The sequence below is a fragment of the Piliocolobus tephrosceles genome, chromosome 6, assembly GCF_002776525.5.
Source record: "Piliocolobus tephrosceles isolate RC106 chromosome 6, ASM277652v3, whole genome shotgun sequence".
NCBI classification, from domain to species: domain Eukaryota; kingdom Metazoa; phylum Chordata; class Mammalia; order Primates; family Cercopithecidae; genus Piliocolobus; species Piliocolobus tephrosceles.
In genome coordinates, this window is record NC_045439.1 from 155,300,852 (window position 1) to 155,322,843 (window position 21,992).

Here is a 21,992-nt window from a genome sequence, read left to right on the forward strand (position 1 = left end):
GGTCTGGAGCTCCTGAGCTCGGGTGATCCACCCACCTCGGCCTCCCAAAATGCTGGGATTACAGGTGTGAGCCACTGCACCTGCCCACATAGTCTTACAGTGACCATCTGGTGGTGGTGGGGCGGGGGGAAGTTTTCCCAAGCAAGCAGTCAGTTCTGCAGTGGACACTAGCAGCTGGGTATTCCCCAATTCACTAGTGACACTGTTTACCTGGTGATAGTATTTAATCCCACAAGTTGAGGGCTCTGTCCCACAGGACTGCGCCCCTTTCGGATGCCAGCGACAAGTCTGAGCTTCCAGAACTTCTGACTGACCAACTTCAAGTTGGGGTTCTCACAACCCCAGCCTCTTTAGATTTGGTTAATTTTCTGGAGTTGCTCACAGAGCTCAGGGAAACACATTTGCTGGTTTATTAGAAAGCATAGTACAAAGGACAGAGATGAGGAGATGCATAGCACAAGGTATGGGGGAAGGGGCATAGAGCTTCCATTTCTTCCTGGGCGCCCCACCCTCCAGGAACCTTTTCGTGTTCAGCTGTCCAGAAGGTTTCTGAACCCAGCCCTCTTGGGTTCTTACGGAAGCTCTATTGTGTACGCACGAGTGATGAAATCGTTGGCCATTGGTGAGCAACTCAACCTTTAGCTCCTCTGCCCTCCCCACAGGTTGGGAGGTGGGACTGAAATCCCAGCCCTCTAATCTTGTCTTGGGTTTTCAGGTGACCTGGCCCCATCCTGAAGCTACCTAAAGGCTTCCAGTTGTTGGTCAATCATTAACATTAAAAAAAAAAAAAGACATCACTTTGGAAAGTGTAAGGATTATTTTAGAAATTGTCAGGAAATGGGATCAAGGACCAAATACATGTTTTGCAGTATCACAGACACTAATCTCATGCACACGGACTCTGCCTTCATGACCTGATCACCTCCCAAAGGCCCCATCTCCTAACACCATCACCTTAGTGGGTAGGATTTTAATGTTTCTTTTTTTTTTTTTTCTGGGAGATAGTGTCGCTCTGTTGCCCAGGCTGGAGTGCAGTGGTGTGATCTCAGCTCACTGCAACCTCCACCCCCTGGGTTCAAATGATTCTCTTACCTCTGCCTCCTGAGTAGCTGGGATTACAGGCGCGAGCCACCACACCCAGCAAATTTTTAGTAGAGACAGGGTTTCGCCATGTTGGCCAGGCTGTTCTCGAACTCCTGACCTCAGGTGATCCGCCCACCCCAGCCTCCCAGAGTGCTGGGATTACAGGCATGAGCCATTGGGCCTGGCCCATTATATGAATTCTAGTAGGACACAAACATTCAAACCATGGCGGTAAGAAACTACTGGGCTTGGAGAATTGGAAGTTCCCCCCATCTTTTAATATTGACATTTTTGTATTTCTGCCTTAAAAAGTTCTGTGTGTTGAATGAGGAAAGAGGTTGACAGTTATAATTCCTAAATTGGTGGGATTTCTCCCAGCTATTGTCCAATGTTATGTTTTTCTGATATAGAAACTAGGCTCCTTTCTGTACATTATCGAACAACATAGTAGGTTGATTCATTGATAATTCACTTCTTGTTAAAAAAAAATCGACTTTACTTTTAGAGTAGTTTTAGGTTTACAGAAAAACTGAGCAGAAAGTACAGAGTTCCCTCTCACCCTCTACTGCGCACACATACCACAATTTCCCTTAGTATTAGCATCCTCCACTGGAGCGGTACACTTGTTACAGTTGATGACCCAATACATTATTATTAACTAAAGTCCACAGTTGACATTAGAATTCGCTCTGTATTGAGCATGGGTTTTGAATAATGTATGACCCATATCTACTATAGTAGTAGCTTACAGAATAGTTGCACTGTCCTAAAAACCCCCTGTCGCTCCACTGATTCCTCCCTCCTCCAAAGGCCTTGGCAACCACTTTTTTTTTTTTTTAATTTAAGTTCTAGGGTACGGCCTCATCCTTTTTGAAGAGGCAGGGTGAAGCCCGAGCACTCCAAATTGATTCAGATGCCAATATTGATGACCACACATGCATTATGTGTTTGCACACACACGAGGGCATGAAAAGGTTTATTACTGACATAATGAGACCGCTGGGGAAAACAAGACAGGCCTCTTAAGCTGGTCCAAAAATGACTTGCAAGAGAAAGTGTGGAAAACTGGCTTGGGGTTTTTATGGTGTTCAGCAGATAGCACTGGGCTATGGCTTGTGTGGGCAGTGGCTTGTGTGGTTCAAATCTCCTATGTCAAAGCCTTTCCTATCAGATTGCCCAGATGTGTGGGGCACCGGGGAAGACGAGGGGTGAGGCTTAAAAACTGTCAGCAATCAATCATCAAACAATGGAGTTTGACTTCTTACTGTACTTTTGCTAACGTATGTGTGATTGTTAAAGACCCACTGATAAAAGTTGTTGTATCAACATTGCAGGTAATGGCCTCTCACCAGCTGCTAGCCTGGGACACCCAGATAAAAAGCTCCGCTGGCAGCTGTTGACTTTCTTCTCTTTACTTCACTGCCTTTGAATCTGCCTCCACAGTTTCTGACAGACACAGCTCTGCTTCCCCATCCTCACAACTCTAAGACATCTGCAAGCCTCGAGAAGCATCTGGGGACAGGGGGCTGCCACTAACGAGACACATTTGGAAAGCACTAACTTAACTTTGACTCTTGGACATTATTCTGTAACATTTATATTATCTTACTACTTTCTTGTGAACTCTCTTTTTTTTTTTTTTTTTTTTTTTTTTTTTTTTTTTTTTTTTTTTTTTTGAGACGGAGTCTTGCTCTGCCGCCCAGGCTGGAGCGCAGTGGCCGGATCTCAGCTCACTGCAAGCTCCGCCTCCCGGGTTCACGCCATTCTCCTGCCTCAGCCTCCCGAGTAGCTGGGACTACAGGCGCCCGCCACCTCGCCCGGCTAATTTTTTGTATTTTTAGTAGAGACGGGGTTTCACCGTGTTCGCCAGGATGGTCTCGATCTCCTGACCTCGTGATCCGCCCGTCTCGGCCTCCCAAAGTGCTGGGATTACAGGCTTGAGCCACCGCGCCCGGCCTCTTGTGAACTCTCAAAGTAAGCGTTCACCAGTGCCAGCAGTAAAGGCATTAGCTTCCTCCTCCTACATGCTGCCCAGGATTCTGTCATCCTTGTTGGGATGGGAGTGTATTTTCCTGCCACCCGTCACACCGGGACTCTTGGTAAAAATATTTGTTCAAGGAGGAGATGAATCATGCTTTCCTAGGTGTTAGCTTTGCAGTAGTCTCCTTCATCAGTTTGTTAATGAATTAGTCATAGCGCTATCTGTCACACCCATGTAGGTACAATTTACACAAAATGAATCATTTCAAAATACCATCTGCATAATTCCTATTTAGAATGTAGATGCTGTTCTCAAAGGACATCAGTTTCACAAGAAGCTTGATATAAGTAGACTTCCTTTGACTACTTTATGGAAGCTTGGAACTGGTTAGGGTTTAGATATGTATCATGACATGGGTTAGGACTCCACATTTACACAAGATTTAAACTTACTTTATGCTTTTATGAATTCAGATATTATCTCTTGCCTATATTGATATTTGAGAAAACTAATATAACCATTTTTAAAAAGAGAAGTATTTTTTCTTTTATTTTAGTGTTAGATATGCATAAAGATAATTTCATAAAATTTATCCAATTTAAAGAATCATTTTTCATTAAACACCCATATAACACCTCCTTGCTCAATCACAGCCCATCTTGGTTCATCTTCTCCTGGAAACCCCCATTCTTATTTTGTTAATATTATTACTTGCTATTCTTTCTTTTTTAAAAAACAAAAGACACATTTATTCAGCTTCATGATCAGACTATTATATATAACATTCGATAGCATGGGTGCAAAAAAAACTCTATATTGAAACCCTTTGCTGGAATGCTTTATACTTTCCACAGAACAGAAATTAAAACAACCTGTTATACAACTAATCACAAATATGGTCCTTAACTCTTTTGCTTATACACAGGAGTATTGTCTAAAATATGTCTTCTTTGTCGCAGCTAGGCCCTGCCACCACTGTGCTTTGCTGAGTTCACAAATCTGTTGCAATCTATAGCTTCCCTGTCACTTCTCCAGCTCTGCTCTCCTGCTAAGCTTTGTTTCCAGGCAGTAATTAAAATCTGCCAGTGCTATAGCTAGTGCTACCCCTATAGCCTCCTTGGTTTTGTGGTTTGGCAAAGTACTGGCTTCCACCATCATAGGAGCCAGAGCTTTTGTCTCCAAAGTTTTTTCCCTTCGTGGATCAAAAATGTGAAGACCGATAGTTTTAATTGCCAAGATCATTGTAGCTTCCACCACCTTCAGTATTGCTTCCATCATGACCAAATCCATTATAGCCATCCCCACTGCTACCATATCCTCCACCACCACAGCTGCCCCTGAAGCCACCACGACCACCGAAGTTTTCTCCATAACCAAAGGTGTCATTCCCACCAAAACCACTTCCGTGGCCACCACGAAAGTTTCCAGAACCACTTTGTCCTCTTTGGCTGGATGAAGCACTAACCATCTCTTGCTTTGACAAGGCTTTCCTACCTTCACAGTTGTGGTCATGCACAGTATAGTATTTCTGAACAACAGTCTTATCCCCAGAGTCATGGATGTCAAAGGTTACAAAGGCAAAGCCCCTTTTCTTGCCACTGCCCTGGTCATAATTTCAATCACTTCCATTTTTCCATACTGTTGAAAATAATCTCTTAGGTGGTACTCTTCTGTGTCTTCTTTAATGCCACCAACAAATATCTTTTTCACAGTTAAGTGGGCACCTGGTCTTTGAGAATCTTCCTAGACAGCTCTCTTTGGTTCCACAACTCTTCCATCCACCTTGTGTGGCCTTGCATTCTTGGCTGCATCCACCTCCTTCACAGTGGCATATGAGACTTACCCAAAGCACCAGAATGCTTGGTGTTTGGATCTCTCATTACCACACAGTCCGTGAGCGTTCCCTGTTTTGTTGTTTATATATGCCAAAGGTTAGGATTGTTGGTTAAGAAAGCATGAATATCTTCAACTTCATTAGAAAATATCATTGTTCATAGTGATTATACCAATTTGCACTCCTGCTGTAAGTGAAGTGTATGAAAGTTTCCATTGTTCTGCACCTTCACCAATGCTGTGTTGTCAGACTTTATTCCTGATTACTAAGAAGAAGTACCTTTTAACATAGTGACTATTTGTATATCTTTTTAGAGTGCCTGTTGATGTTTTTTGCCCATTTTTCACATGGGCTTCATTTTCTGTCATTTTGTAGGACGTACTTATGTATTTATAGTAGATCTTGGTTGATTTATGTTGCGAGTATATTCTCCCACTCTGTAGGGAATGTCATCTCTATTGATGATGGATCGATCTGTTGACAGTCTGGTTCTCTATGATGTATTTTCAGAAAAATAAATTCTTAATTTTAATGTAGTCAGATTTATTGTTTTTTTTTCCCTTTATATATATCACTTTGTGAATATTAAGAAATCCTTTTTCTGTCCCAAGGCTACAAAGTATTATGCTATATTATCTTATAAAATATTTACAATTTTGCTTTTTACAGTTTAGCACTTAATTGACTTCGAATAGATGATAGTGTAAGGTTAGGATCCAGTTTTGTCTTTTTCCATAATAAATGGACAGAATATTAATTTTTTTCCCAGCCAATAATTATTGAAAAGATCATTCTTTGTGTAAGTAATGATCTTCAGTGCTACTTCTGTCGTATATCAAGTGACCATACATTCATGGTATCTTTCTAGACTCTCTATTGTAGCTTATTAGTCTATTTGTTTATCCCTGTGTTGGTACTATGCCACATTAATTACATTGTAAGAATTAAAAATAATTCTCATTAGGAGGTACGGTAAGTTGTCTTAACTTAGTCTATATTTTCATGCATTTCTTGGCTCTTACTGGCATTTTGCACTTTCATGCTTTCACATGCATTTTAGAATGGGCTCCTTATATTCAAACAAAACGAAACTCAAGAAATTTTGAAGGAATGCATTGAATCTATAAATCAGTTTGGGAAGACTCACACCTTTGCAACATGAAGTCTTATAAATCGGAAACATGGCTTGCCCACTTTTTGTCTTTCTGTGTCTTTTTAAAAAAATATTTCAATAAAATGTTACTGTTTTCTTATATGAGGTCTTTATATATTTCTCTTAAGTTTTTCTGGTATTTTGTGTTTTTAGAAGTAACATGTTATGTTTTTCTTTCTTAAACTGCTACTATGAGGATTTTTGTATATTTTTGTTGATAATACCAAGCAACTCTGCTAAACATACATATTCTATTTTATCAATGGATCTTTTAGATTTTTCTAGATGTACGAATATAGAGAATAATACCTTTCTTTTTCTCTTTATAATCTATGTAGATTTTGTGTCTTTTTTCTCATCCTGTTACATCTGCTAGTAGCCCTAGAAAAGTGATGAGTATCAACAATAGTAGCATGTATCCTTGTGTTATGCTGAACCTTATAGGGAAAATATTTACCAGTATAATAATTAATGTCAGATTTAAAACAAATTAACATACTTTCTTGAATTTAACGTGTATGGATTCATGTAACCACCATAATCAGGATAGAGAATAATATCTAATATCATTATCCCTAAAATTCCTTTGCTTGCTGCCACTTTGTAGTCAACCCCCTCCCTGAACCCACATCTCTAACCTCTAGCAACTACTACTCTGATCTGTTCTTCATCCCTCTAGATTTGTCTTTTCCAGATGTCATATAAATGCTATTGAACAGTGGTTGGCCTTCTGAGACTGACTTCTTTCACTCCGCATAGTGCCTTTAAGATTCCTCCATGTTGGCCAGGGGCACTTTGAGAGGCCGAGGTGGGTGGATCACCTGAGGTCAGGAGTTTCAAACCAGCCTGGCCAACATGGTAAAACCCTGTCTCTACTAAAAATACAAAAATTAGCCGGGCATGGTAGTGGGCTGTAATCCCAGCTACTCTGGAGGCTGAGGCAGAAGAATCACTTGAACTTGGGAGGTGGAGGTTCCAGTGAGCCAAGATCGTGCCATTGTACTTCAGCCTGGGCAACAAGAGTGAAACTCCTTCTCAAAAAAAAAAAAAAAAAAAAAATTCCTTCATGTTGATGCATATATTCCTCTTTATTGCTGAGTAGTATTCCATTATAGGGACATACCATCATTTGTTTATGCATCCACCCATTAAATTAAGCATGTTTACTGGCTCTGAAAATTATTCTACTTCCTTGAGCAAGCTATTTAATGTCTCTATGCATTAGTATCTTCATCGATAATGGAGACAATAATGGTACCTACATCATAGGGTTATTGTGGGGATGAAATGAGTTGATAAAGTACTTAGAATAATGCCTGATATATAGTAAGTAGTCAACAAATGAAATCCATTATTACTGTTTTCAATATTAGCAAAGATTTTGAGGTAGAAAAGAATTTGACAAGTTCAAGGAATGGCAAGAAAGCCAGTGTACGTGGAGTATGATGAACCAGGGGAAGGAGTGGTATGAAATGATAGGGAGAGATACGTAGGAACCAGGACATGGAGGTCTTTATGGGCTGCAACAGAGAGCTCTGATTTCACTCTAATTGCGTGAAAAGCCAAGGATGAGATGATCTGGTTCATGTCTGTGTAGATCACTCAGTCTGCTTTGATGAGGACCAATTACAGTGGTGCTAAAAGTAGAAGCAGGCATCCTACCAGACGTGTACTGCTTTAATCTAGCAGAGAGATGGTGGTAGCATGGATTATCGTGGTGCTGGTGGGGATAGTGACAAGTGGTCACTACCAGACCATTCAAGGTATGTTTTGGATTTGGAACCCACAGAACTTTCTGATGGATTCACAGCTCAGTGGAGCCCCTTCCGCACAACAGTAGAGGTCTATCTAGCCATGATTATCAGCAGCAACACTTCTCTTCCAGCATGGCTTTGCCAGTGATTTCCTTCATCCATTTTTTAATTAAAATACAAACTTCCATGCCTGATTTAGGAAATCTACTTGGAGAAATAGCCTGGCTTTCACACATGTTTAAATGAAGTCAGACTACTTCTTGTATACTCATACTCATGACCCCAAACGCATTTGTAAAATGCGTTTTGGATTATCTCACAAAAATGTGTGCTTATAGCATTTTGTCTTGTGGTTCTCTGTAGCCTGTATAGTTCCATGACCCCACACACTTAGCATTTCTGCTGGAAATAAAGTTGTCTTGACAGCTTCATGCTTAGCCAGCGGAATGGTAGTTTTAGTGGTTGGCTGGAGTTCTTGTGTACACTTGGGACTTATTGTTGAAGTAAACATTATTAGACTCGTATTAAAATTGGACCAGAAATTTATTTTTGTCCTTTCAGCCTCAATTCACCCTAGAATCTCTCATTCAAATGACAAATAGTATTAACTTTCCGAGATAAAGATTAAAATCAACCCTGGGTGCTTACTTAGCCTTGCATTCAAATGGAGATTTTTTTTTTTTTTTCTTTTTTGAAACAGAGTTAAAAATAGAGCGCTCTGATCTCACATAGAGGGTTTTTTTTTTGTTTCCTGCCCTGTCTGCTCTTAACACGTCTGTGTTTGTCCCTGTGGGGACTTAATTTCCAACTCCTTAAAGACAAACACCTGACCCAGTGTTTATCTGGAACACACTCATCATCCTTTTTATTTTTTTTCTTTTAACCCTATCCCATCTGCTTAATGTGTGTCTTTTCATAATTCAGGGTTTGCTGAAAGGAAAGGAATTTACCTTTTATCCTGAACTACTTGTCCTATCTTTCAGCAATTTTTAACATCGCTTGTCAGGTTGATGTCAAATTGTGGCATTTATTTTCGTCAGTTTATTTCTAAGAGGACCACGAGATAAATTTGGTGCCTAATTTTGTACTTCTGTATAATTGGCTTCTTCTTTGATTTTACAGAATACCATGCTGCTATTTTACACTTGAAGAGGGAACACAAAGAAGAAATTGAAAACCTGCAGGTATACCTCTTTGATGCTACTGAACTGGTTCTAGAGAACTGATATTTGGTTTTCTCCTATGCTGAAGTAAATACTCCTCTTGAAGTGTTAAACTAGGCAGCATCGCAACTTGCAGCTGCCAGTAGACACTGTGTCTATACAGGGCATGAAAAGCCTTGGATTCTGCTTTTAATAGAATTCAATTTCTAATTTTAAAAAATACCATAAATGCATTTGATTGAATTGGAAAATGATTATTTTATTTTTAAAGCAGAAGAGAAAATGGAATAGACTTCTACTGTTATATAAAATATAGTGAAGGTTTTTTTTCCTAGGTACGATGGAAGTTATTTTTGTTCAGCTTCCTCTTGTTCGGGTGTTCGTGTCTGTATGTTTCTTAGCACATCCCTGAAGTATGATGTGATGCAGTTTACAGAATTCAAGGAAGGAACCCTAGGAGGTGGAGGAGTTGTGCTGAGCCCTTCCATATCCGCAGAGAATGCTGGGAAGTTGTTGACCTGATCCTCCTTTGTGAAGCCCAGAATGACTGAGGGATCATTTCCCTTGTGCTGCCATCTAGTTGACATTCCCTATGTTTGGCATTTGCTCGTAGTGCCTGTGGCAGAAAGTTCAGAATCTTAACTTTAAATAACTGTATACTGAATCAGGCACTGAGACTTATTTACTGATGGCCGCAGTAACCCCCCTACTTCAGGAGAGAATGACAGCAAAATTTCAGTAACATTACTTCCTTATTTAATGTTAACTCATGACTTGCTAATTTAATGAATCTGTGGATCAGATATTTCTATTCTCAAAATTTGTTAATTTGCAGATAGAAATTGTGTATATATATATGATATATGTTTTGAAATATGTGTATATTGTGGAGTAACAAATTGAGCTAATTAATATATATATTGCCTCACATAGTTATCATTTATATGTGGTGAGAACACATAAACTCTGCTCTTTTAGAAATTTTAAAGTATACAATATATGGTTATTAACTATAGTCACCATGTTGTATAGAAGATTATCTTGAATTTATTTCTCACATCTAACTGAAATTTTGTCTCCTTTCATCAACATCTCCCTAACCCTTCCCCGCCTTTTGCCCCTCTGTGCCCCTAGCCCCTGGTAACCACCATTCTACTCCCTGTTCCTACGAGTTTGACTTTTTTAGATTTTTCACATAAATGAGGTCATGCCGTGTCTGTCTTTCTGTGCTTGGCGTATGTCATGTAACATAATGTTCTCTAGGTTCATCTGTATTGTCTCTAATGACAAGATTATTTTTTTCCTTTTAAAGGCTATAGTATTCCATTTTGTATACAAACCACATTTTCTTTATCCATTTGTCCACTGATGGACACTCATGTTGATTTCATATCTTGGCTTTTGTGAATAATGCTGCAATCAACATGAGAGTGTAGCTCTCTCTTCAACATACTGACTTCATTTCCTTTAAATATATACCCAGTAGTGGGATTTCTGGGTCATATGGTAGTTCTAGTTTTAATTTTTTTGAGGAGCCTCCACACTGTTTTCCACGAACTAGTTTACATTCCCACCAGCAGTGTGCAAGGGTTCTCTTTTTCCATATCCTCACCACTACTTACAATCTTTTGTCTTTTTTGGCAGTAGCCATTCTAACAGTTGTGAAGTGGTATCTCATTGTGGTTTTAGTTTGCATTTCCCTGATGATGAGTGATGTTGGAGCATTTTTTCATATATTGGTTGACCTTTTTGTATGTCTTCTTTTGAGAAATATCTTTTCAGATTATTTGCTCCTTTTAAAATCACACAGTTGGTTTTCTTGCTGTTGAATTCCTTAAATATTTTGTCTATGAATCCCTTATCAGATATATGAAAATATGCTTCTTTTCAATGAATGATAATGCACTTTTAAAAATAACTGAGTCGGTGTATTGGATTATATGTTATGTTATTGCAAGTAGCAGAAGATTATTAGAGAAGTAGTATGATGTATGAAGTCAAGCCCCACCCATCCAGCAGAGTTTAAGTAGTTTGGGAGAGAAAATGAGTCAGTTTCACAAAGAAACAAACAAGTGGAAAAGTACCTCTGTCTCCCAGAAGAAAAGGAGAGGAGGAGGCCCTTATCTCCCTTGTTACAAAATGCCCTGCAGAGACCTCCCTTTCTTTTTCTTTGTTCTGATGTGAAAAAGATTCTCAGCTGCCTCAGAGGAACTGAAATTGATGGGGGATAATTTAAGACACAGATTCCTAAAGAGAGCAGGAACAGAAGTGATTCTGTAAGCAGAAGTTTTGTTAACAGCCAAGTTGTAACAGCTAACCCTAGCTTTCCACAAACTGTAGGCCAGGCTGGCGAGGGCTTTGACAGTGGAGTCATATTCATGGTAACAGAAGACGCGACAGTTTTTTAATTCTTGCTGTGTGCTAAGTATTGTTCTAAGCTCATTGTCTCATTCTGTCTCTGCAAAAGTCTTGTGATCTTACATATCTCAAACTACGAAAAGATTGGAGGTGGAAAAGAGGAGTATATGGAAGAAGGAAAGTATATTGTGATCATGATCTGCACTTAAAATACAGGTTAGACTAAGGTGTGATTAACAGTAGTAAAGATAAAAATGTTTCAAACTCTACTTTAGATTTTTAAAAACCACCTGTAAAAGAATTATCTGCTCTTTTGATGATATTAGTACGCTTAAACAACTGTTTTTGCTCCACATTTATGATTTTTACCTAATTGCTAAAGCCATGGCCACCATGGCTCACTATTGCCATCTGTGTGGTATATCCATTTTATACACTTAGCTGTAGTTTTAAACTATTCTAGCAGTCACAGATGGACAACCCTCAGAAGGAAACCAGCAGCTTTCTCTGATCTGACCGGGAGAAGTGTTTCATTTGGCAGACACAGCATTTTAAAGATTGAACTAGGAATAAATATTTTAAAATATGGAGATTTTTATATAAAACCTGGATTTCTAGCTGCTGCTTTAAAAATTGGAGAAGCTGGCAACAAAGGACTGATTTTCTTGTATGACTTCAAGCTGCTGGGGCTAAGTTGCAGGCACTCACTTCCACCACGATGCATGACCTCTCATTTGCCAGGGTGCTCTCTGGGCCATTTTACCTGCCTGGTTAATTACCCCTGTACTCTGGGTGATACTGAAAATAAAATGAGACAACTGGTTTGGCATCAGTGCAATCAGAATAGACGGCCATTCGTAGAATGAACAGACAAAAACCCAGCCTAGCTGTACTTGTGAGTGCTCACTGAATATCACCCCTACCTGTTTTGTTCCACTAAGTAGTGGTCTCATCTTTTGTCCCAGACCTAGTAGAAGATAGTGAGGGGGGAAACTGCCATGTTGGTGCTTTCCATGTGATTTCCGTCGGCAACTATCATTGTCCGTTCAATTTTCTTTCTCCATGTGCAAGTTATGGAGAAGTCAGATATGTTTCCAGACTTCTTCAACATGCCTTTCTAGAATAAGAAGGGTTTCAGGCTTTTAAAGTACAAAAGAAAAGTGACTCATTCTGTCACCATATACAAGAATTGATAAGTATCACATTTAGTCTTTTGGGAATGTTTTCATAGAATTTAAAGAAAACAGTATGATTCAATAAGCAGAGAACCTAAATAAGCAGAGAACTTTCTATTTTGTTTTAACCATACATTTGAAGGGAAGTCACTTAATTGTTCAGTTTCCCCCACCAGCAAAATGCAAGCCCTATCACCTAAAATATTTGGATTGGACAGTTGATTATTTTACCTTGTAGTTCCATGGCTACTAAGTGGGGGAGCTTAGGGTTTTTTATTTTGTGTGTGCTCTGCAGCCCAGCATTTGTTGAGTGATGCAGAATGGAAAGGGCACAAGGCTGGTCCTGCTACTGGCTTTTCAAAAGATGTAGCAGGCTGCTTGGGCGCACCACTGCTTTCCTGCCTGGGCGACAGAGTGAGACTTCGTATCAAAAAAAAAAAAAGAAGAAGAAGAAGAAGAAGAAGAAGGAGTCCAATGTCCCAAAGATGTCCTCAACCAAAAAAAAAAAAGGCACAAAGGCCACTCTAAACTCAAGTTGCCTAATTATAAGGAGATTTGCAAAGGGAAGAAGGAACAAGAAATAATATTTGCTTGAGTATGAGCTATGTAACTGGTACCATAGGGTGTATATAATGTTGAACCACCCAGGAAAGGTGGTATCATCACAGTCAATATTATTGCTGCTATTGTTCAGTTGCTAAAACTGAGAAAACTAAGTTTGCCAAAGAAGCTGATTAATTTCTCAAGGTCACAGTGCAAGGAGTTGAATTAAGTTCTAACTTCAAAACCCCAGTTCTTTCTCATTCTCATCATGCATCATGCATAAACTATTATCTTGGACTTTGATAAGGGAAAAGATCAATTGCACAGAGAAATTATCTGCCAAATAGTGATAATGATGATTTTCAAATCCTTGCTCCTAAGCAGTCTCAAAGAAGTAACTATTAGTACTGTTACTGGGAGAATCCGTTTTATCATATGCCTTAGTAGGATTATACCTAGACTGTGTTTCTACCTAGCTGTCATTAACTTGCTGTGCAATGGCTACCACTTTAAAAGTTTCTCAAGTGAAACCATGTAAAGGTAAGGTGCTGCCTTTTCAAAAATAAAGTTAGCAGAATTATCCCAAATTGGAAAATGAAGCAGGTGAAGTCAAATACCATGAAGTGACCATAAACTCTCAAGGCAGAGTTTGCTAAATGAAGGATGCAGTTGGACAAAACTGAAGAATTTTGTTGTGGATATTATAAATGACATAAAACAGTGAAGTCAGGGGAAATGTCTGACCTGCAACCACTCTCCCACTGAATAGCAAAATCATCCAAGTACTTAGTTTAAGTAAAGGTGTATAAACATATGCGCCAGAAATCGATTCATTTAAGTAATCAATACATCTTTGCTTTTAAACTATAAGGGGAAGATAAATGTAAGTTGCTACACTTTTTTTTTTCTTTCTGAGACAGAGTCTCACTCTTGTTGCCCAGGCTAGAGTGAAATGCTGCAATCTCGGCTCACTGCAACCTCCGCCTCCCAGGTTTAAGCGATTATCCTGCCTCAGCCTCTTGAGTAGCTGAAATTACAAGTGTGTGCCACCACACCCAGCTAATTTTTGTATTTTTAGTAGAGACAGGGTTTCGGCATGTTAGCCAGGCTGATCTTGAACTCCTGACCACAAGTGATCCGTCCGCCTCGGCCTCCCAGAGTGCTGGGATTATAGGCGTGAGCCACCGTACCCAGCCATGGATTCATTCTTTAAGGGTGACTTGTGTGTGATCTTCCTGCTGTTCTTGTGCCTGTGTGCTTTATATCAGGGTGGTCTAAACCAGGTTTCCCAAAGCAGAATCCACTGAACAGTGATACTTTGAAATGCCTCTTGACAAAAACTTGTCATGGTCAAATACATTTGAGAAATATCTATTGCCATGTTTGAGCTTTACCGTGTACAGGGAAGAGCTATAAAGAGAATACTATATAGCTTATTTCCAACATAATTCTTTTTCTTCAAGAACCCATTGTTTGGGATACTATCCTAATTGATTAATATAATCTTATTTTCTCAATGTACAATCCTGAGTTCGAGTTACATCCTTTATTTATTATTTGTGATTTTATTTTGTTTTTGTAGAGATGGAGTTTCTCCATGTTGCCCAGGCTGGTCTCTAACTCTTGGGCACGAGCCATCCAGCCACCTCAGCCTCTCTCAAAATGTTGGGGTTACAGGTGTCAGCCACTATGCCCAGCCCTAAATTCCTACTATTTACACCTCCTCCCATTTTTAACCTTTCAGTTGCTTGTAGAAGTTCTCCTTCCTAGTCAGCAGGTCTCTAGTCCATGTAGTTGCCTCTGTGGAGCAATGTGTTCAGGTTTTCAGTTACACTCTGAATGTAGCCCTCTGATCTTCCAGTGTCTTTTCAGTTGTGCCACTCAGTGAAGGGATGCAGCTCTAGAAAGGTAAGTGAAACTCTGTAGGAGGCCCAAATCTTTATGACAAAAGGGAAACCTGAGCATGGGATTAGTAGGACTTCTTTGTATCTCTACTTCTTCAATTTTGAAAGGGGAAGAAAGAAAAATACATGCCCTTTATCTGGCTTGTAAGCAGCTGGGTAACTTAAGAATACTGTGTTTGACCAACACCTTCAGCAGTTTGAAAGTAGAGGACTTGGAAACGACAGATTGTTGTGTCTGTTTTTAACTAATGTTCTTTGGGTTGTGTGGAATGCAAGACAAAGAACCAGCCAACAGTGACATTTCCTTTACGGGAACCTTTTTCATTTACCCCATTTATCACATGCATATTTCCTAATTGAGGGGAAACTTCACTGAGCGATGGCCTCTGGCAGGCCCCTGCTCATTGTGCAATGCAATCACATTTCTAGTGTGGTTCCTCCCACTGCAAAATGATCCAAGGATCAATGCCAAACTGAAAATTAACTTACATTGTACCTTTTTGTCCCCAAGAGAACCAAATGGTATGCTGGCCTCCATTAAGAGAGACTTGTAGACTTCCTTGTTTTACTGTCTCCAACACATTCCACTGATCCATTTCTAATAGTTTACACATTGCTGTTGAAACAGAATTGAGTACAGACTCTATTTGAACTGATACAACTAAGTTTATAAAGACATAAATCCCGAGCCTGTTCCATTTTTTTATATTCTTCGTTATCAACACAATACATTTAAATCTCTTAATTCCCAGATAATACTGTGAGGGAAAGGGAATAATTTGTAGGCCAATAAACAAAACTTTCACAAGTATAAAATATGATGATTTCATAAAACCCTTATGGTATTCCCCCAAGTGCTGATATTAGTATAATTCATTACTGAGATGCCAAAAAGGAAAAAATAAAAAATATTGAGAAATATGTTAATTTATCATTTCAGTGTGACTATAAAGTGTGAGGTTACTAGATTTGCTGGTTTGCTAGTGTTGAGATTCCTCTTGGGCGACTGGCTACCCAGAATCCAGTAGGTACATTTGGACTTGAATTTTCATGGAAAAGGAGCCCTTTGTCTCAGCCTTCAAGATACTGTCTTGCCCTCAGACAATTCAGATAAAGAAGGAGGCTGCTGTAAAATGAAGAATCTGTTCATTGCTCATTTGTATCATGGGGGCCAATGATGGTTTTGCTTTGTATCCATATGTTCATGAAAAACATAAATGTTACTCAGCCTCTGAGTAAATACCGTGCACCATCAGCCCTCAATCATTTCTGCTGAGTCTTAACCTCTGAACGTGAGTCAATACAGGTGAACCAAGATAGTTTTCTTTTTATTGCAAAAGTTTTTTGACTTTAGGTGATAGGCTACTGCTGGAACCGGTGACTTGCTGCGTGTTGGCCATTTCTTTTGATGCTTCATGAAATAGGAGAAAGCACGGTAGAGCACCACTGGGAGTGCTTCCTTCTCTGCAGACTTGTCCTGCCTCACTCAATAATTCTGTAAATTCTAGACAATAACACATCACTCGTAAATATTAGGTTCTTCAGCTGTAAATTAAAAGCATTGGACTAGCTGGTGTGAAGTTTCCTTCTAGCTCCAAAGTTCTATCATTTCTGGCCAGGGAAGAGTGGGCCCATGCATCTATCCCAACTCAATCCAGAAGTCTAGGAGATCTTCTTTTCCCATGTTACCTAGATTGGTGCTAGGCAACTAGCTGAAATTTAATTAATAGTTGTCAATTGATCTGACTGGACATTGCTAGAAATTTTTTCATGACTCGCAGTATTTAGGTAGAAGACTATTTGGGGGATAGCATTAGGAAAGCTGCAGAATTCTTAAATTTGTGATACCATAAAATACAGCCCAGAGATATTTATTCATTGAGCACAATAACATTTAAAAAGTTACCTTTGGATAATTTTCGAATAAAGCATGTGTGCTTTAGTTGCCAAAATACTGCCCCACACTTACTATTGTCTTACAGCCAGGCTCTTCTACTTATGTTGATTGCCTGGAGCCTGTAAACATCTGAGATTGTGACTTCTGATGTATAGAGGATAAAGAGGCTGAGTAACATTTATGTTTTTTGTGAACATACGGATACAAAGCAAAATTCCTTGAGCTTTTAGATATTTATGGACATTTACATTTCTGTTTCTTTTCTTTTCCCTTTTCCTTCCTTCCTTCCTCCTTCCCTTTATTCCTCTCTTCTGTCCTTTCCTGAAAGGGCTATTAATGGAATTGAAAGCGCAGCAGCTTTGGAAGTGTAAGTGAAAGTTGAGCTCTTAGTGTAAAAAACTGGGTATGGTCTGTGTTCTAGAACATTTTCAGGAAGGCGTGGTAAGAGATTTTGTTGACATGAGAGATTAAATGCTGAGCACCCCCAGGCTTTTTGACTAAATCGGAGATGTTTATAATCCTAGCTACTGAGTAGGAAGTACCAGCTCCGCGCCAGGTACCATGCTCAGTGCTTCACACAGATAATTTCCAGCTACCTGAGACCTGGCCAAGTCAAGCACCATCCTGAGCTTTCACAGCTGGTCAATAGGACGGCTAGATTTATTAACCAGGTCTGCCTGATTTCTGAATTTGATGTGTTCCCTGTCTAGTATAATGGTTTTTTAAACTTTTAATTTTTTCTCTCGTCCTGTGTCAAAGACCTCTGCAGATCATCCTTTATTCCTACCCTGTACAAGCTCCCTACATGATAAAAAATTTTTTTAAAAAAGACGGTGATATTTCTGTAGTGTTGGGAAAGAGAAAAAATAAGCAATAGAGTTCTTTTATTTCACTGGTTTCAGAAATAAGGTGTTCTGTTCTCCCTACTGAGGTACAAGAAGAAAGGACCAGTGGAAATTTCTCTTTCCAGCTTTATTTCTCATAGCTGGTCCTGAGCCCAGTTGGAGGAAGTACCTCTAATACTTGTCACCATAATCTTGATATTTGGCTGTATTTATGTTAGAGATTTGAAACCTGAATCTCATAGAAGTTAATTTCCAAGATTGTAAATTGGATGAGAAAATACTGTGGCTAAACTTCTATGCAGCTTGCCAGCTCCTTACTTCTTTGTTACGATTTTTGTAATTTGAACATCGGGGCTCAGCTGTTCTTTAAACTTTATCTTCTCCAGTATAGTCCCTGATACCCAACGCTACTGATTCCTTAACAGACCTATGGGGTGATTCAGCTGTGTTCTCTGTACTGTCATCCATCTCCTTGTATGGTGTGTTCACGTGTGATAAATGGTACTAGTTGCTGCTTCTAACAAGTCTAGCCTCATAGGCTTTGGAATTCATAGTGTGAATTTATTGTGTGTGTGTGTGTGTGTGTATGCACATAACATTACGTGTGCTTTGACCATTTCACTGCAGTTTATTGTAGCTTGCTCTGTGTCCTGGAGGAATAACAATAATAATATTTGGTGCTTATTGAGCATTTACTGTGTGCCAGTCTTTATATATAAGGAGTGAATGAGCTATTACACTTTTATGAGGTGGCTCTTTTACCCTGTACACTGAAATGCCTCTGGAAGATCTTAAAGGTCCTTGCCTAGTGAGAATATTCCTGATGTGACTTTGATGCTGGATTGACCTTTGCCCCTGATCTGTCTTTGGGTGGATATTTGTCCTTAGGAGTGATGGCCCTTAGGAGCAGAACATGCTGAAGCATAAACTCATAATGAAGTCAAGGGACCATTCATTAAAGAAAATGCAATGTAACCCTAAGCAGGATAGTGGGATAGAAAAACAGGTGTGTAATCCTCCCTGAGTTTGAATCCTGTTTCTGCTGTCTCCTACATGTGTGGTCTTGAAGAAATTATTTAAACCTTTTCGAGCTTCAGCTTCTCACCTTTAAAGTGGGTGTGACAAGGTTGTAACTTGGTCGTTTTGACTGATTACAACTGTTGGGATAGCTTAGGGTGGGACTGGGTCACAATGGCATGTGGTAGATGACCAATCTATTATAACTATTGTATTTATTTTGAGGAGCAGCACGTTTAGTTTACTGTAAGTCTGTGGCTGTCAAAGTGTTTTTTTTTTTTTTTTTTTACATTTTTTTTATTTTTTTTTTTTATTTTTATTTTTATTATACTTTAAGTTCTAGGGTACATGTGCATAACGTGCAGGTTACATATGTATACATGTGCCATGTTGGTGTGCTGCACCCATCAACTCGTCAGCACCCATCAATTCATCATTTATATCAGGTATAACTCCCCAATGCAATCCCTCCCCCCTCCCCCCTCCCCATGATAGGCCCCAGTGTGTGATGTTCCCCTTCCCGAGTCCAAGTGAGCTCATTGTTCAGTTCCCACCTATGAGTGAGAACATGCGGTGTTTGGTTTTCTCTTCTTGTGATAATTTGCTAAGAATGATGGTTTCCAGCTGCATCCATGTCTCTACAAAGGACGCAAACTCATCCTTTTTTATGGCTGCATAGTATTCCATGGTGTATATGTGCCACATTTTCTTAATCCAGTCTGTCACTGATGGACATTTGGGTTGATTCCAAGTCTTTGCTATTGTGAATAGTGCCGCAATAAACATACGTGTGCATGTGTCTTTGTAGTAGCATAATTTATAATCCTTTGGGTATATACCCAGTAGTGGGATGGCTGGGTCATATGGTACATCTAGTTCTAGGTCCTTGAGGAATCGCCATACTGTTTTCCATAATGGTTGAACTAGTTTACAATCCCACCAACAGTGTAAAAGTGTTCCTATTTCTCCACATCCCCTCCAACACCTGTTGTTTCCTGATTTTTTAATGATTGCCATTCTAACTGGTGTGAGATGGTATCTCATTGTGGTTTTGATTTGCATTTCTCTGATGGCCAGTGATGATGAGCATTTTTTCATGTGTCTGTTGGCTGTATGAATGTCTTCTTTTGAGAAATGTCTGTTCATATCCTTTCCCCACTTTTTGATGGGGTTGTTTGTTTTTTTCTTGTATATTTGTTTGAGTTCTTTGTAGATTCTGGAAATTAGCCCTTTGTCAGATGAGTAGATTGCAAAAATTTTCTCCCATTCTGTAGGTTGCCTGTTCACTCTGATGGTAGTTTCTTTTGCTGTGCAGAAGCTCTTTAGTTTAATGAGATCCCATTTGTCAATTTTGGCTTTTGCTGCCGTTGCTTTTGGTGTTTTAGACATGAAGTCCTTGCCCATGCCTATGTCCTGAATGGTACTACCTAGATTTTCTTCTAGGGTTTTTATGGTATTAGGTCTAACATTTAAGTCTCTAATCCATCTTGAATTAATCTTCGTATAAGGAGTAAGGAAAGGATCCAGTTTCAGCTTTCTACTTATGGCTAGCCAATTTTCCCAGCACCATTTATTAAATAGGGAATCCTTTCCCCATTTCTTGTTTTTCTCAGGTTTGTCAAATATCAGATGGTTGTAGATGTGTGGCATTATTTCTGAAGGCTCCGTTCTGTTCCATTGGTCTATATCTCTGTTTTGGTACCAGTACCATGCTGTTTTGGTTACTGTAGCCTTGTAGTATAGTTTGAAGTCAGGTAGCGTGACGCCTCCGGCTTTGTCCTTTTGACTTAGGATTGTCTTGGCAATACGGGCTCTTTTTTGGTTCCATATGAACTTTAAAGCAGTTTTTTCCAATTCGGTGAAGAAACTCATTGGTAGCTTGATGGGGATGGCATTGAATCTATAAATTACCTTGGGCAGTATGGCCATTTTCACAATATTGATTCTGCCTATCCATGAGCATGGTATGTTCTTCCATTTGTTTGTGTCCTCTTTGATTTCACTGAGCAGTGGTTTGTAGTTCTCCTTGAAGAGGTCCTTTACATCCCTTGTAAGTTGGATTCCTAGGTATTTTATTCTCTTTGAAGCAATTGTGAATGGAAGTTCATTCCTGATTTGGCTCTCTGCTTGTCTGTTACTGGTGTATAAGAATGCTTGTGATTTTTGCACATTAATTTTGTATCCTGAGACTTTGCTGAAGTTGCTTATCAGCTTAAGAAGATTTTGGGCTGAGACGATGGGGTTTTCTAAATACACAATCATGTCATCTGCAAACAGGGACAATTTGACTTCCTCTTTTCCTAACTGAATACCCTTGATTTCTTTCTCTTGCCTGATTGCCCTAGCCAGAACTTCCAACACTATGTTGAATAGGAGTGGTGAGAGAGGGCATCCCTGTCTTGTGCCAGTTTTCAAAGGGAACTTTTCCAGTTTTTGCCCATTCAGTATGATATTAGCTGTGGGTTTGTCATAAATAGCTCTTACTATTTTGAGGTACGTTCCATCAATACCGAATTTGTTGAGCGTTTTTAGCATGAAGGGCTGTTGAATTTTGTCAAAAGCCTTTTCTGCATCTATTGAGATAATCATGTGGTTCTTGTCTTTGGTTCTGTTGATATGCTGGATTACGTTGATTGATTTGCGAATGTTGAACCAGCCTTGCATCCCAGGGATGAAGCCCACTTGATCATGGTGGATAAGCTTTTTGATGTGCTGCTGAATCCGGTTTGCCAGGATTTTATTGAGGATTTTTGCATCGATGTTCATCAGGGAGATTGGTCTAAAATTCTCTTTTTTTGTTGTGTCTCTGCCAGGCTTTGGTATCAGGATGATGCTGGCCTCATAAAATGAGTTAGGGAGGATTCCCTCTTTTTCTATTGATTGGAATAGTTTCAGAAGGAATGGTACCAGCTCCTCCTTGTACCTCTGGTAGAATTCAGCTGTGAATCCATCTGGTCCTGGGCTTTTTTTGGTGTGCAGGCTATTAATTGTTGCCTCAATTTCAGAGGCTGCTATTGGTCTATTCAGGGATTCAACTTCTTCCTGGTTTAGTCTTGGAAGAGTGTACGCGTCCAGGAAATTATCCATTTCTTCTAGATTTTCTAGTTGATTTGCGTAGAGGTGTTTATAGTATTCTCTGATGGTAGTTTGTATTTCTGTGGGGTTGGTGGTGATATCCCCTTTATCATTTTTTATTGCGTCTATTTGATTCCTCTCTCTTTTCTTCTTTATTAATCTTGCTAGCGGTCTGTCAATTTTGTTGATCTTTTCAAAAAACCAACTCCT

At 39.4% G+C, this 21,992-nt stretch overlaps 1 protein-coding gene across 2 annotated transcripts in view; it reads left to right on the forward strand.

The window, feature by feature from the left end:
- The window catches only part of FMN1 (formin 1), a 378,961-nt gene that overhangs the window by 131,533 nt on the left and 225,436 nt on the right, over positions 1-21,992 (forward strand). For both annotated transcript variants that reach the window (XM_023230251.1, XM_023230252.1), the window contains one exon: positions 8,928-8,989. In XM_023230251.1, coding sequence (XP_023086019.1) covers positions 8,928-8,989 — 62 coding nt within the window. The remainder of the gene's footprint in view (positions 1-8,927; positions 8,990-21,992) is intronic.